Below are 15,859 nucleotides of genomic sequence, written 5' to 3' on the forward strand. Positions count from 1 at the left end.
TTTGAAAGTATTGGCCGTGAATACAAGTTACTAGAAACTATTGAAAATTTACCAACATTCTAGTGCCTTCGAACTGCATCTACCAACACAAAAATAAAGCAACTCGTAACGACACCTACCACCGTGAAACATTAGCCCGATGCGCGAAGGAAGGCGGAAAGATCCGAGCGGTGCGAGCGGTTCAAAAACGCGCAACCACAAAGAACGGACCTGTAATTTCGTCGCGGCGCACCGTGCTGCGCGCGATAATCAGCGACAATTGTTACTAACGTTAACGCAGTACTCTGTTGCGGGACGAGAGAGGAAGAGACGGAAAAAGGTGTGCGGTGAGAGCCGAGGGAAAGAAAGAAAACGCGGAAAGAGAGACGGAGCGGTGCCCGAGGAGGGCGAGAAGACGAGAAGGGGAGAAGAACGGTGCGCTTCCATAGGTGCCAACACTCTCTCGCGTAGCAGGCGCGCGTGTGTGCGTGTGTATGTGTGTGTGACACACAGCGGGACTGCGGGGAGCAGACTAGGACCAGCCGGAGGATTTTCGTTATGTATCGATTTACTACGTAAATACTCTCCTTGTCCTCGCGAGACAAATGGGACACACGGAATGAAAGTCTGCGGCACCGATTGCGAGACAGGTAAGGAGACTCGTGCGCGCATACGGCTCGCTCTTTGTCGCGTACGCTCTCCTGCTCTCGCACCAGCGCAGGTTGTACAGGTTAGAGGGCACCCCGTTACACCGGAACGGTGCGTGCGACGATAAATGATTCGTCGCGCGACGAAGAATGACGTGAACCGATGATCGTTTCGCATAGCTGCTCTCTTTGTCACGCACAACGTTCGTGCTAATGCAACGCGAGATCCGCTGGCGTCGCGCACGTTTCGCGAGTCTGAGACGGAGCTGGCTCGTTCAGCGGCCACATGCTCGATCTTGACCGAGCGAGTTCCCTCGCGAATTACGCCGGAACTCGCAGTCGGCTTTCGAGTGTGTTTTTACTGCTCCGTACGAAACGATGAATTTCCCGTCTGGATGATATAACCGTGTTTTGCCAGCGCTAAATAACGCTGACGTAATTACGGGAGTATCAGTGGAATAAAAATTGAGCGCTATTACGTGTCGGAATCCGATAAGTTTTTGAGTAACATAATTCTTAAGTAGGAAGAGTTTTGTAAAATATACACACACGCGTACGCATATACACACATATTCTCCTTATTCAGCAGGAAGACATGGATGCCAGGGTGATAGAAGTTCTGCAACAGGCGGTCAGCCAAGACCCTAATATCCTAAAATCGGCAGAGCAAACTCTCAAACAATGGGAGACTCAACAAGGGTTTTACATAGCATTATATGTAAGTTTTGTCTTGTTAGGAAGGAGACTTATCACAGATATAAGTTTTTTTTAGCGATGTCTCCCATGTACGTACTTTATCTATGGAATGTAACATGGGTCTGTGAAGTGAGAACATACTTTGATGCAAGATAAATATCATATAGTATCTTATTTGAAATTCTCTTATATTATATGTATTCTTTGATGCCTTCCTTTCCTGAAAGAGATAACTCCTTGCTTTAAACCTACTTTCAGAATGTTCTATCGAATCATTCCTTGGGTATCGAAGTTAGATGGATGGCTATAGTGTATCTAAAAATTGGAGTTGAAAAGTACTGGAGGGTAAATGCCCCAAAGTAAGAAATTCCCTGTCAAATGACGGATCATTCTTAAGCAGTATGTTACCGACAATGTCTAGTTAACGTATATGTTGCTATTCCAGCGCAATTCGGCCCGATGAGAAGGAATTTTTACGGCAACATCTGCTGACAATAGCGGAACCTATGAATCCATTAGCTGTACAATTAGCTGTTCTTATTGCAAAGATAGGAAGGTAATCCCTATTGACACGACACTGCACCAATATATATCATTATCAAAAGCGACATACTAATCTCATTGTTTTACAGGCTTGACTATCCCAGAGAATGGGGTACATTAATACCGACATTGTTAGAGGTCATAAGGCGGGAGGGCTCTGTGACACAGCGCCAGGCGTTGCTAACGTTGCTTCACGTCGTTAAGGGTTTAGCATCCAAACGTCTGACGGAGGCGCAAAAGGTCTTTCGCGAATTAGCTGGGAGCACGTTCAACTTCATCTTGACCATGTGGAACACCTTCACCGAGTCCTTCCTGATACTCGCATCGAACGGAGCCGACATAAGAGAGATCGAGGAAGCCCTGGAGAAAGCTCTGCTGTTGCTGAAAATACTCAGGAAGCTGACCGTACACGGTTTCACCAAGCCTTCCGAATCTCAGGATGCCATGTTATTTTTGAACATTATTTTCGAGCGTGCGAAGGCCACTCTCGAGTGCCGTTAGTACTTCTTCCTCTTTTATTCTAGAGAGAGAGAGAGAGAGAGAGACGGTTGCTTCGTGCGCGTAACGTGCGATAACGCTCTCGCTTAAAGTTTCAACGCGTGTCCATGGATGCGTCGTAAGTGAACGATGTGTGGCATTTGTTTTCAGGGAAAACGTTAGAGTCTAGAGGCATACAGACGGACACATGCGAGAAGTTTATAATACATTTGACCAAAGTTTTAATGGGAGTACTAGAGACGTACCCGAATTGCTACGTGGAACTTATACCGACTACCTTAGAATTCTCCGTTTTTTACTGCTTCACGGAGGCCGGCCAGGCGTTAGCATTTGAAAAATTCGTTATCCAATGTCTAAATCTAGTGAAGATTATTTTAACGACGACGTACTATAGACCAACCAAGATTACCGAAGGTGAGTAACTAATACATGTGTATACGTCTGTATGTAATTCTTGCTCACTTGTTCACGTAAAGTTTGCATTAAAATGGAATGTCGTCTTTTTTTCATCGAAACAGAGACAAAGAATCCGATAACGTTAAGAGCGAACCAATTAAAAGAGGAATTTTTCACACCGGACACATTGAAGGAGATTTGCTCCAGGCTTGTCACGCATTATTTCCTTTTAACACCCACGGACTTAGAATTATGGGATGCCGAGCCGGAAAATTTCGGTGAGTATCAGCGTAACTGTAACAACGTTTATACAGTAGTCTAAGACTACTTGACTACTGTGTCAACACCTGTAGTTTACGTCATAATTTTCAAATTACTAGTATTACATACCACATAGTATAATAACAATAACTATAACTATTTATAACTGTACGACATGTAACATCTGTAGTCACAACAAATTATTAAATATCTTTCATATTGTTCGTGTAAACGTAAATTACAGGGAACACGTTACTAAACCTAATTGCAGGTTGCCCTGTAAACATAGTTCATATTATTTGCATAAATTAGTACTATTACCATTATTAGTACTATAAATCATAAAGTTAAATTAAATAATAATTAAGGCTCCGAAATCGCTGCGACTGTCCTTGTTTAATGACATCAGAAGCGAGAAATTACATGCTCAAATTTTTGCGTTATATTTTTAACACATTGCGAACCAGACATTTTATAGCTAACCGTACCCAGTAGCTGGGTATGTTTTCGCCTCTAACGACGCAATATACGAGATATCTCGTCATCCGTCCGCAATGTGTTAAGAGAATAAAAAATATATCCACATGACGTTTGTGCTCGATTCAGCAAACTTGTAAAATTGTAATATATATTTTTACTCAAACAATTAATAAGTCGTAAAATTAACTCTAAATTAACTAATTAATTGACAAGATCGTGAGAAAAGAGGTTGGAAAAGAAGGTTCCATGTCAAATTAATTTTGCGGCTATTTATCGATTATTCGAGTAAATGAAAAGTGTTCGTCCAATTTTGCAAGTGTGCTGAATTGATCACAAGTGTCATTTTGCGGATATATTTTTTTATTTGAAAATATAACAGAAAATTTTGGCATGCATTTTTTGCTTCTGGCGTCATTGAACAAGGACAATAATAGACAGCGATTACTCCGGAGCCTTAATTAGTGAAACATTTACAAAAAATAATACTTAAGCTATTGCAGCTATCGATGATGGTGGCGGGGAATCGTGGAAGTACAGTTTGAGGGTGAGTGAAAATATATCTGAACCGTAAGTTACATAAATTAATGAATGGTCACGTCATTGTTACGTGAATGTGTCGTGAGTTATTGTTCATTCGAATGTGTGTTGCAGCCATGTACCGAGTGCGCGTTCATGACGATATTCCATAACTTTAGAGACGTTCTCTCGTCGGTTCTGGTTGATCTGATGCGACAACATCATCAACCTGTCGATCCTAATAATTTGCACGCGATCTTGGTGAAAGACGCCGTTTATCGCGCGGTCGGTCTGGCCGCGTTCGACCTGTACGACGAGGTAAGCGAATAACTTCGAGAATCCTGCGTTTTAATTGATCCAGCTAATCTATTTTATTTTTTAATGCAACAGGTGAACTTTGATCAGTGGTTCTCGACGACTCTGAAGGAGGAACTAAAAATACGAAATAACAATTATAGAATTATCAGGAGACGTGTGTGCTGGTTGATCGGACAATGGACAAGTATGACGCGAGTTTTTCATTAAAAAAAGAAATAGATAAATAGAAATATAATATTAATACAAATCGAAGCTGCGCTCGTTTACGTTTCGCGGATATATACCTTCGAATGTGATTTCCTGCAGGTATCAAACTGAGTGCCGAATTGAGACCAGATGTGTACATGCTGATGGTGGAAGCGCTGAGTCCCACGGAGGACATGGGTGTTCGATTAGCCGCGAGCGACGCTTTGAAGAAGGCGATCGACGATTTCCAATTCAATCCAGAAGAATTTGCCATTTTCTTAGAACCGGCGTTTTCGCTGCTGTTCACCCTTCTCAAAGAAGTAAATGAATGCGACACGAAGGTACGTAGAAGCTTGATCGACCAATCGAATTACTAAAGATTATAAAAATAAGTAGATAAATGTAATTTCTCAAATGCGTATATCCTTTCATCTCGTTTCATCGGCTATCTATCGCATCTAAATTCTTAGATGCGATCGATTGTATCTTCCACGTGACTCATTAAGTTGCTACTCTGCTTTTATTAACAAAACACGTCAGGGCACACGGAAAAATCAATTCCGTTGGTGTAACTGAATTTTCCATTGTCATTGGAGGCCAGACGAAAACTCGGTTGTAGGAATTTTAGGAAGATTTGTACAGGAAGTTTCAACTCAGTGAATTTCTGCTCTCTCAGTTATCTCGGCTGAATTTGAATGCAATTCTGTATGTTCACACACGCATGTTCTCAGTCGTGGTATCGTTTCTCGTCATTGAGTTTTCATCTGGTCCCTATTTAGTTGCAAGAACTGACACTTTTTTCCGTTTAATAACTATGCTCCACTATATACAACTATGATTGTCGTATGCCACCGAACATCTTCAGTACGTATTCATGTCGTGTTCTGAGAAGGCTTGCTCTAGGGTAATAATGAGAGTCACTCGATGAGATACGGCAATATCACAGAACCGGACACCAGTAACGAACACGGCATTCGGCGGTTAATAATACCAGCGTTGCCATCCAGTCACTTACCTTTTGACACTTTTTCTTGACTCACTCAAAAAATACTTGAAATAAATAAATACTTGAAGTCACTCAAAAATTCACTTTTGTCCAAAATGGGTCACTACAATCACTTTTTTCCTGAGCTGCCGTTAAATCTGTAAAATATGGACGTTCTAAATATATTTTTACCTCCTTTCTTAATAAAAATGCTCCGAAAACGTCGTATCGTTCTTGCTTCGTACTTGTATCGTTCATACTCTTGGTCTTGTTATGAACTTTCAAGCTGTACTATGAAGAGCCACTATTTCACTTTTTTTTTTATTCCTGTAATTGGATGGCAGTGCTGTAATACATTTTCATGTCGCATCTCACAAGTCCGACAATCTTTCAGATGCGCGTATTGTTCGTGTTGTCGTTTATCATCGAGCGCGTTGGCAGCAAAATCAAGCCCTATGTCGCTGCGCTCAGCACGTATCTCCCTGTACTTTGGCAACAATCAGAGATATTTAACATGCTGAGGTGCGCCATAGTGTCGACTCTGATACACTTGGAAAAGGTAAATATACGAATAGGTCTGTTCTGTTTAACTGAACTGGGTTGCACTTTTTGCCGTTAGAATGAAACATGTATGCAACCTAGCATTGGAAGGAAGAGAAATGAAGTTCCAGCAGCACTAGTTCAGTTAAAAGGAACAAATCTTATACCTAATCGGTGACCCGATATTTATGATAGACAATCGTTTGCCTAAACGTTGTCTTGCTCCGCAGGCTCTAGGATCCGACAGCGTAATTCTGGAACCTCTGGTGGTTAACGTCGTGGCCCTTAGTTGCGATGTCAACCAAGAGGGGCATGTTTATTTACTGGAAGATGGCCTGGAGTTGTGGCTGAGTTTGTTGGAGAACGCGCCCGCACCGACACCGGGTATACTGGGTCTCTTCAGGAACATGCCGGCTTTATTTGGTTAGCAGCGATCAGCTTTCATGTCTATGATGATCACCCTCACAATTCTTGCATATTCCTCTGAAAGACGTCTCGCGCAACCGGCGCTTTCGCTTTTCAGATCAATCCGCGGACAATCTGCGTTTATGTTTGTACATAACTCAAGCCTACGTGCTGCTAAGTCCACAAGACTTCTTCACTCAATGGGGCTCGGTAGTCGTCGAGATACTGAAGGATCTTCTGAGTGACCTACGCTCGGACGGCTTGGTGATGGCGATGAAGGTTTTCGAAACTTGTCTCAGAGCTTCGCCTCAACAAGGAGCGGAGTTGATCAAGCCTGTCCTATTGAAAATATTTGAGTAAGTTTTTTTTGTTTTGTTTTTTTTTTGGGGGGGGACGACCAGGGGAGAACGAAGGGTCGCACGGAAGAGATTTAATATTTGACGCGATACGTTTGCAGGACCGTTTACGACGGCGATGTGTACCCGATGGTCATGACCATGTATTTGTCTATTGTCGCGAGAGTTTTACTAGTTTCTCGAGATATTTTTGTACAGGTGAGAAAAGTAACGCATTATGCGTGTTAAAGGTGAAGGCATAACAGTCTCGACGCATGAAGTTACACCCTTCCAGAGCGTGATGCACATGTATATACAGGGTCTCATTTTAATGGAAACAGTGGAATATTTTGAAAACAATTGCCAAAAAAATGGTTTGGACAAAAATTGTCGAGTTTGGGAGAGAACTTAAGTTGGTGAACTTAACTCCGTTATGTAGTCAATGATTTAAGATCATTTGAAGGTCAACTTAATTTCTTAATGAAGTTACATAGTTTTCTTTTTTAACACAAATCGATTCCTCTGTTCATTCTGCATATAAAAGTGCTAAGATCACCGAAATAGAGATATTTTACTTTTTATTCTGATATTTTTAAGCACAAGATATGAAATATCTCATCAAGTACTCACTTTTCGATGATCCTACCATAGTGTTTTTATAGGCAGAATGAACGCAGGAATCGATTTATAAAAAAAAAACTTATATGATTTCATCTAAGAAAAACAAAGGTGACCTTCAGATCTTTGAAGCTATTCCGCCTGGAAAAAAGCGTTATCGTCATAAGACAATCGCTTCTATACTATGTAATTTCTGATAGATACATTTTCCTTTTACTCTCATAGTTTCGAAGACATTCAAGGTGGTAAGTATTACTTCATTCTGTATAGTTTGCAGATTAAAGGTTGCAACATTTTTCTCAACGAGTTTCGCAACACATCCCGCGTATCCTAAGAATTACTAAAAAATATTCCATCGGACACGGGACGCGTTGCGAAACTCGTCGAAAAGAAAGTGTAACAACTTTTAATCTGTCAACTGTACCGGCGTAATAGCCTTATCATGCTGTATAATTATCGAGTTATTGATATTTTCTAACGGTACACACGGTTTGTTTGTTTCGAGGCATTCACGTCAAATTATCTTAGTAACAGGTTACTGTTTCGACGCATCGTTCCAGTTTCTTTGAATAATTAATAAATAATAAATCAATACGGCTCAGACGGTTAGAAAATTCAGTTACATAGTATCTCAAGGCTATCCTGCTGATATTTCCGCTGCTATGTATTTCTTATTGGAAGCTCTAAAGCGACGTGATTTCATGTGTTCACGGCTATTGTGCCGGTCTATGTATATTATATTATTATTATTCGCCGGCAAGATCCGCTCCTGACTACAGATTACTCTCTCGCAGGTGATCAGCGATTTAGCGCGTAGTAAAGGAAACGACATGAGGGAGGAGGCTGTGTTGAGCAAGATTTTGCATGTGTGGCTTTCCGGCATGGCGTTGGTGTCGCAACATGAAAGGAGTAAGTTATTAGCCCTCGCACTTTGCTCCCTTCTGGGAGGGAACTATTCTCCCACGGTCTTCGAGCATTTTTCGCATATAATGGCGATGGTTGTCGAAGCACTCCACGACATCACCAAGGTCGACGATATGGGCTATGCTTTTGAGTAAGATCCGACATGCTTCTCGTCATGCTTAATCTGTCCCCGAAATTGGAACAATTTCCATTTAAGTAGAAAATTGTACGCTTGACTTTTAGTTCCTTGCTGATCGGCGATCAACCAAGTCCGTCGCAGTATGAGGAAGTGGATTATGACACCGAGCACACTCAGCGGCAGAAGAAGCTCGCCTTCACCGATCCTGTACACAATGTATCCTTGAAAGACACGGTCCAGCATCAGGTAGGAAAATCTTCCGCGAATTCTCTCGTCGGATAAATCTATCTGATGTTCCGAATACTGAAAATATTCATGTCGAAATCGCTAGTTGATCGCGTTGCGAAGAATGGTGGGCGATAATCAATTCGATCAACTGATGCTCACGCTTACTCCCGAGACCGATGAACAACTCAAGGACTACATATCCCTGTGAGGAAGAAGCAAGATCAAAACGCAGAATAGGAAATGTCGGACAAATGCTGCATAAACGTACGAAAAAAGCTTTACAGCGCTCTATTGTAAAACGGCACTATTTTACTGTATGATACTACCACCTGTTTCACTGTATTAATAATGTTGATAATAAAAGGTACTGCAACGCCATTCGACACTTCCTTTCTCATATGATTCTGTTTTATTATCATCTTGTCTCGTTCCCTTAATCCTCTTATCTTTCTCTTATCTTTTTTCGTATTCATCATGTGTTAATTTTTTAAGCGATACAAAAAGTCCGCTGCACCTGAGAGAAAGAAAGTAATCTTTGAAAATGAGTCATAAATAGAACAAAAATAGAATTATGGATATTAAGTATCGGTTATGTCGGCATATTTCAAGGTTGCACATAAATGTGTAGAAGTTATTATTTGCAAAATCGTATGTACATAGTTAAAAAAGTTTACTAACAACTTAAATTAGTTAACTAACAAATCTATACTAAAAATGTGTATATATTTTTATAACATGTATAACAGGGTGTCCTAAGTCATTCTTAATTCCCATGGTGTGCAGATAGAACGGATGAAACTAAGCAGAAAAGTGCCATTTTGCAAAATTCGCAATAGTTATTGAGGAATTAATTACTTTGTCTGAATTAATGAACGCACGGGAAAGGATGGACAGGACACTGAATAAAGAAAAATACTTATTTCTGAAAATCTCCTAGCAACGATGGATATTATTATTTATATTATTATATATAGAATGCCCAAAAAGCTTTTTACCATTTTGCAAACAGCACACAAAATTTCGAGTTATTAATAATTGAAAACTACCATCTGTAGAGACTTCTTTGATCAATAACTAAAAAAATTTGCGTGTTACGCAAAATGGTAAGGGACTTTTATTCAGAGTGGCTTAATCCACTAATTTATAATAATATAATCTAATTTATAATAATATAACGATACCTAATCTATAATAATATTACCATAGATTAGATTTATTGGATAGATTATTACTACAGACTATATTATATAAGTATACATAATACATATTTTCTTGACTTAAAACGCGTATGTTACTAAATATCAAGTGTAATGAAAAAAATTTTTGAATCAGACCGCGCATACGCGATCGACGGATCTCGAAGATCGACCGACCGACTCATCGTATCTCTCGACGCTCTCCCTCCACAACCAATCGACACGACCAATCGGCGCTACTCTCCCCGGCGGCTCGTTCCGACGCGCGCGCAGTCTGCCGGCCGTGCGCGTCAGCGCAAACAGCTGTCGTCCGTGTGTCGTCCGTGTGTCAAAGCTTGGCAGGGGGTTAGCCGAGTTCTGCTCCGGTGTTTGCGGTGCGCGTCCCAGCGGCGTCCAACCAGGCCGATAAACCGCGGTGAGTGAAACTGACAATCTCACTCGAGGCGAACTCGCGAGGCGTGCGTGCGACTCGCGCGCGGCGGCCTCGCGATTTCGTGCGTGTCGCTACGCTGGCGTCCGAGTAGCGCGCTCGATCGATTCGCGCGACTCGAACACACTCTCGCACCTTGTCCTGCACATTGTCTCGCGATCTCGAGCACACACCTGTCGGTGCGCCATCGCGTATTGCCCGAGCGCGATCGCACGCGCGATAACCCGGTGTTTTCGTGTTACGTTGCCTCGGGTGATTATCGCGCGTCGCTCCCTTCGCTCACTCGCGCGTCGTCCAGCATCTTCGCGACCTGGGCCGCGCGCGACGCGGCCCGGCGCATTTTTGAATGATCGTGCACGAGCGTGGGCGATAGCACCACGTGACCGATTGTAGTATCTTCCCTTCCGGGAAAACCATTGATGATTTCCTCCGCCTCGGTACCGAGAATCTCCGCGTCGATCCTCGCGTCCCCCCCTCCTCCCCCACCCCTTCGTATCCCGTCGCCGTATTTGGTGCTTTTCATCTAGTGAGACAAGTCGACCGAGCGTTATCCTCTCTTTGTTGCTCTATGGGGGAATGAGAGAGAAAGACAAAATGATGCTGGTGTCGGCTCGCGTCGTTACGGCCTGTATTCTCAATTCACTTTCATCGATAAAAGTGCCTTACATGCGGCTCCTCAGCCAATCAGGTGAGTTCTAAGCCACTTTCAGAGGCACTTTTACTAAATAAAAGCGAGTGGAGAATGTGGACCCGAATGAAAAGCACCCGTCGTACTGACTTCGCGTCGAGTGCCAGATGTGTCCTTCCGATTCTCAGCCGGGCACAAGGTTGTTATTACTCGACATTCGAGTGAGAGCGGAGCTTGGAATCGAACGGCCACGTTTAACGTCGAATATGACCCGGAGGAATAGGAGCCTGCTCGCGGAACTCGTGAATTCTTGAAACTTTAACAGGTCACCTGCAATTTTAATTCTTATGGCGTGAGAGCAGGGGAGTGTGGTGGAGGGCTGAGAGGGGGGAGAAAGAGAGGCGAGAGAATCGATGCCGGCGGCGCGGCGGAAAAACTCTCCCGCTTTCGAGATCCCTCGCGCGCGCTTTTTATTGCGCCCGACGTTGCATCTGCTTTGACCTCCGACTTTTACCGCGTGTCACGTCATCGCACTCGCGTTTCACGGCCGCGAATTGCGCATCCCCGTCCGAGCTGCGGGGGTGTACAGTTTTCTCTCGATGGATTTCAATTCGCCTGTAGCTCGAAACTGAGTGGGGGACGCCATTGTTACCTCCGAAAAGTAATAACAGGCCTGTTCGTTTCGTAGCCGAGTTAGTGCCCGCGCTGAGGAAACTTCGTTTCCTTTTCCCTTCGTCGCTAAATCACATGCTTGTTTCGCTCCGAGGGCGAAAAGTGCAATCTAGTTCGGCTGAAACGAGCTAATCTAATGAATCGCGAGTTATTTGCAGGGTTGTATAGATTTTAGGATTACGTCTGCGTGGATAATAACTTATATATTATTTACGTGCTGTTTGCATGAACTTTTTTTCATGCAAACAATGTAAATTATGTGAAACGTTATAAATTGTATAGCACAGTGTAAAGAGAACGGATAAATTATACAAATTTGTTGAAGTTAGTTTCACAGTTATAACATAGTTCACGTATTCCACAATTTTGATGTTAATAATGAAGATATTTAATGTTAAATATTTAAAAGGTTTAATATTATAATAAAATAAATATTAAAATATTTAATACGTATAGATAACGCAGAAATGTTATCATTTAAATTCACCCTGTGGGCTTTTAAACGGGAAAGGACAGTATTTCTTAGGTCGTGATTACAATAGGCACAATACGCATAATATATTTATTTTCCTCTTTTATCACTGTGAAATTAACTTCGTTAAATCCACTATTGATTTCTCATAACATCGTAAAATATTAAAATTTCAATTATAATTCCGGTATAATCCAGCATTACAAAACTTCATGGTAATTTTTATTACAGTATTTTCTCCGCGTTTTACTACAATATTGTCTCCGTAGAAAACATGTTATGCATGGTCGTAGACTATTATATTTCGCGCGTAAACAACCAAATCTAAGTTACATGGATCGGCGCAGCGGAGCGAGTGTCAGCGAGCGTTATCGATGACCGATGGCATCGGTCGATTATCGCACATGGTAACAGGGCGATGATGATAATGATCCTGGAAGTAAGACGACAAATAATGCGAGAGATAACAATGAATTCCGGGAAAAACGTCGAAGTACACAAATACGCGAGGCGGAAATCGATCGAATCCTCGCGTTCCGATACGGCGGATAATAATAATAACAAACCCGTTTTTCATCGGTTGTGCTCCCCTTCGCGCAAGGAATAACAGCGAAAAAGGGGGAAAAAAAACGGAACACCCGGCGAAACGGAATGCGATTGGATCGCGCTAGTGTCTGCATCAATGTGTACATAACTCTCGGCGCAATGAAATTTCGGTATTAATTAACATTTCGGTGCACCGGACTCGACGCAACGCGAGCGGCCCGAGTTTCCGCGTAACCCGATTTCGCGGCAGTTTGCTGATAATTTACGCCGCGAGCCGTTATGACGCGCGACTTGCGACACTTCTGTTTTTCATTATTACCATAGGAGAATTCTTCGTTTCGTGCACGTTGGAATTTTTCTCGATTTTCAGCGAGATCGCGATTACTGGACCTCGAATAGGAGATAGTGATCTGATAAGATTTCATAACAGTGTGTACTTCTACACCCCCCCCCCCCCNCATACACGGTTTGCGAAAAATAACATATAATTTGTGGCGATTGCAAATTCGGTATTTACACATATTGATAGTGTTCTGCGAATGCGAGGTGGCTCTCGAGAAGATGAAGTACCGGTGATCGCGTCGTGGAAATCTAACTGCTGAAGATGCGATAAATTCCGGTACGATTACGCGATTATCATCGATGTCCTATTTGTAGGAAATGACTTCAGCGCGTAACTGTATTGCGCGGCGATCGCGACTGAAAAAAAAAGCATTATAGCGGAGAATGCAAATTTCGAATGTTTCGGTCATTACATGTTAATTCGATACACCGTGACGTTAATTCGATACACCGTGACGTTGTAAATTACGCATGACGAGTCGCGCAGTCGCGTGTCAGCGATAGCATCGCTCGTCATGACAGCAGTCGGAGCGACGTGGTGTGTACACAGAAGAAAAAAGTGCTAGAATAAGTAAACGATACTTCAACACGCCTTAACAAATTTTTATTTGGATTGAGCAAATTTTATTAGCAACAAATAAATATATTTTGCTTGGATCAAGTACATTTAGAAATTTATCTTCGTAATCGCTACTAAGACATTTGATATACACATTACGGTTGGTGATATGACATTTTTTACTTGCATCAATCAAACGTGAAAAAAAAACTTCATAAAATCGTTCGAGTTAACGCAATCGAATTATTTGCTCGGTTTCTTCTGGTTCCTTGAAAAACTTAAAATTCGTTACTTTTTATAGAAAATGACCTTATTACGAAAGATATCACAATATTAAAAGTTTTAAGCGATCCGTGTAGAAAAGTATATCTATATATTTAAAGAAGTCTGTGCAACAATAACTCTCGTAACTCGGAAGCGTTAGACTGCGGCATTGAAAGTTCGATCCCCGTTAATCCTAGTCTACAATAGACGCTTTAAGGCTTAAAAACTAAAACACTATTGTAGACCTAACCTTAGAGAAGTAGCTTTTCTCATTATTATCTTTGTTAAGGGACCACATTTTTTGTTCGCAGTATCAGATTCGTCGAACATATATCTGGAGTAAATTGTTTCGTTACGTTTACCTAAATCTGGTTACGACAATTGAATTTTTCAATGGGGCAAGCCCGTGTATCGAAGCGGACATTGCGAATTGCGTAATCGGCTGATTTCGATTCTGGCTCCCTTCCCGTCTCCCGAATCGAGTCGAGTTCCAACAGTTTTCAATCCGCAATCCTCGATCTTCGCCAATAATCTGATGCGGGCTTTGCTTGCGCACGTGCCGCGTCGCGCGCGATTATCAGGCGAACCGGCGCGAAAATATTCATCCGCTGCGATTAATCTGTCCACGGCGAGACAAACAATAATTGCGAACGTTATAGAAACATCGGCCGACAAATAACATTAATTCCGTACTGCTATCGTGGTAATTAATCTCGGCATTAAATCAATACGAGGTATTAATCGGACGATATGAGCTCTCACGTCAATATCGCGACTGCGGGTGGTGAGATGATGGCGTGCGTTCATCGCGAATATTTCTCGAAGGCTCTCTCGCTCTCGGCCGGATGCGTATCGCGCAGCGATATCGGCATGTCGTTATTTGCAGTATAGAACAGTTTGCAAATTTCTCGGGAGTGAAATCCCGAAGTCGAAAAGCGAGCGACGAAGCGACGGCGGTGTCATCCGCGAAATCCGCGAAATCTGCGAAATCCGCGAGAGCGAATGCTCAACTCAAACTTCGAGTGAACTCTTCATTCACACGTGAGTGAGTATTTCAGTCGATCGCACGCAGGAAGAAAAAAGTGTTACAATCAAATAAACGTGATTACCCGTTCCTCATCCTTTTAAATCAAGTAATATTTTTACCAACTTAAGTATATTTCCGTAGTTTGCATGGAAAATACTTAAGCTAAACGCAGTAATATTTTAATTTATAAATGATTGAATGTGTGAAATAATTCTTAAAAAATTTTAGAGATTATTTGCTAGAATTTAATGCTTTTTCTCCACTGAAGATACCTAGTTGTTTTATCAATTTCAGTTTATTCTTTCCAGAGTAAATATTTTCTACAAAAAAATTCTGATATTCTCAATGTCACGAATTTATCACTTGTCACGATTGTTTTAACACGTACAAATAAATGTTTACTTATGCAAAGGAAATGTATATAGCCAATTACATTTCTACTTCTACTAAATATTTGCCAAGAAGAATATTGAAATAATCATTTTACTCGGATTAAATAAATATTACTTGAACAAGCACTTTTTCCTTTCAATGCAGTGAATTTGTTCCAACCATGTTAGATCATGTCGGATTCACTCGTCGATTTTGAATGTAAATATTTGCACTCACAATTCAATAGTTTACATTATATCAGGTGCAAAGGTTTTGGAAAAGTTTTAGGAAAGTTTCGACTATACAAAAATAAAGCGAAAACTTGCAGAAAAACGCATACACTTTTGTACATATCTAACATTTGGAGAAACTTGTTATATTTTAGAAACGAAAGAATTCAATTTTTATTTGATTATATGAAAATAAAGCAAAAATGTGTGAAAAAATATCAAAATGTTCGCGCACGTCTATTTGGAGAAACTAAAGAACTTGTATTTTAGAAACGAGAAATATTCATTCTCTGCATGAGCGAAAGTCGCTCGAATTCGAGTGACTCGCGGCTGTCATTCTACTTTTTCAGCGTAATTTCACTCGAAGGAAATTTAGAGAGCACATCGAGATCCGATAAATCCTTGACATTTACCAGGCAAAAACTCATTAGTCTTTATGATCGTTTGC

At 41.5% G+C, this 15,859-nt stretch overlaps 2 protein-coding genes across 9 annotated transcripts in view; both read left to right on the forward strand.

Moving 5' to 3' along the window:
* Window positions 1–159: 159 nt before the first annotated feature.
* On the forward strand, window positions 160–9,070 carry LOC106743717 (importin-11). 2 transcript variants are annotated; one of them, XM_014617836.1, is made up of 18 exons: window positions 160–629; window positions 1,213–1,344; window positions 1,581–1,681; window positions 1,768–1,878; window positions 1,955–2,361; window positions 2,514–2,777; window positions 2,882–3,037; window positions 4,001–4,044; window positions 4,152–4,334; window positions 4,407–4,518; window positions 4,641–4,861; window positions 5,900–6,064; window positions 6,276–6,468; window positions 6,569–6,806; window positions 6,908–7,004; window positions 8,198–8,457; window positions 8,550–8,691; window positions 8,777–9,070. In XM_014617836.1, the coding sequence occupies exons 2-18, from the start codon at window positions 1,222–1,224 to the stop codon at window positions 8,879–8,881; spliced, it is 2,922 nt and encodes a 973-aa protein (XP_014473322.1). In that variant the 5' UTR covers window positions 160–629; window positions 1,213–1,221; the 3' UTR covers window positions 8,882–9,070. The 2 variants fall into 2 exon arrangements, with proteins under 2 accessions (XP_014473322.1, XP_014473323.1); XM_014617837.1 differs by lacking the exon at window positions 160–629 and adding an exon at window positions 899–1,146.
* Window positions 9,071–10,136: 1,066 nt separating this feature from the next.
* Window positions 10,137–15,859, forward strand: part of LOC106743728 (endophilin-A) — a 42,943-nt gene continuing 37,220 nt past the window's right edge. For all 7 annotated transcript variants that reach the window (XR_001374390.1, XM_014617857.1, XM_014617861.1 and 4 more), the window contains exon 1: window positions 10,137–10,284. The gene's annotated coding sequence lies outside the window, so the exon portion shown is untranslated. The remainder of the gene's footprint in view (window positions 10,285–15,859) is intronic.

Source organism: Dinoponera quadriceps, unplaced genomic scaffold, assembly GCF_001313825.1.
Source record: "Dinoponera quadriceps isolate SergipeBrazil2010 unplaced genomic scaffold, ASM131382v1 scaffold690, whole genome shotgun sequence".
Classification (NCBI taxonomy): Eukaryota; Metazoa; Arthropoda; class Insecta; order Hymenoptera; family Formicidae; genus Dinoponera; species Dinoponera quadriceps.

What these genes read in the sequence shown, in the direction of transcription:
- LOC106743717 (XM_014617836.1), top strand. Translation starts at nt 1,222, where the DNA reads ATGGATGCCAGGGTGATAGAAGTTCTGCAACAGGCGGTCAGCCAAGAC. An exon ending in CGTGGAAGTACAGTTTGAGG is followed by an intron (nt 4,045 to 4,151) that starts GTGAGTGAAAAT and finishes TGTGTGTTGCAG; the next exon opens with CCATGTACCGAGTGCGCGTT. An exon ending in CTCGAGATATTTTTGTACAG is followed by an intron (nt 7,005 to 8,197) that starts GTGAGAAAAGTA and finishes ACTCTCTCGCAG; the next exon opens with GTGATCAGCGATTTAGCGCG.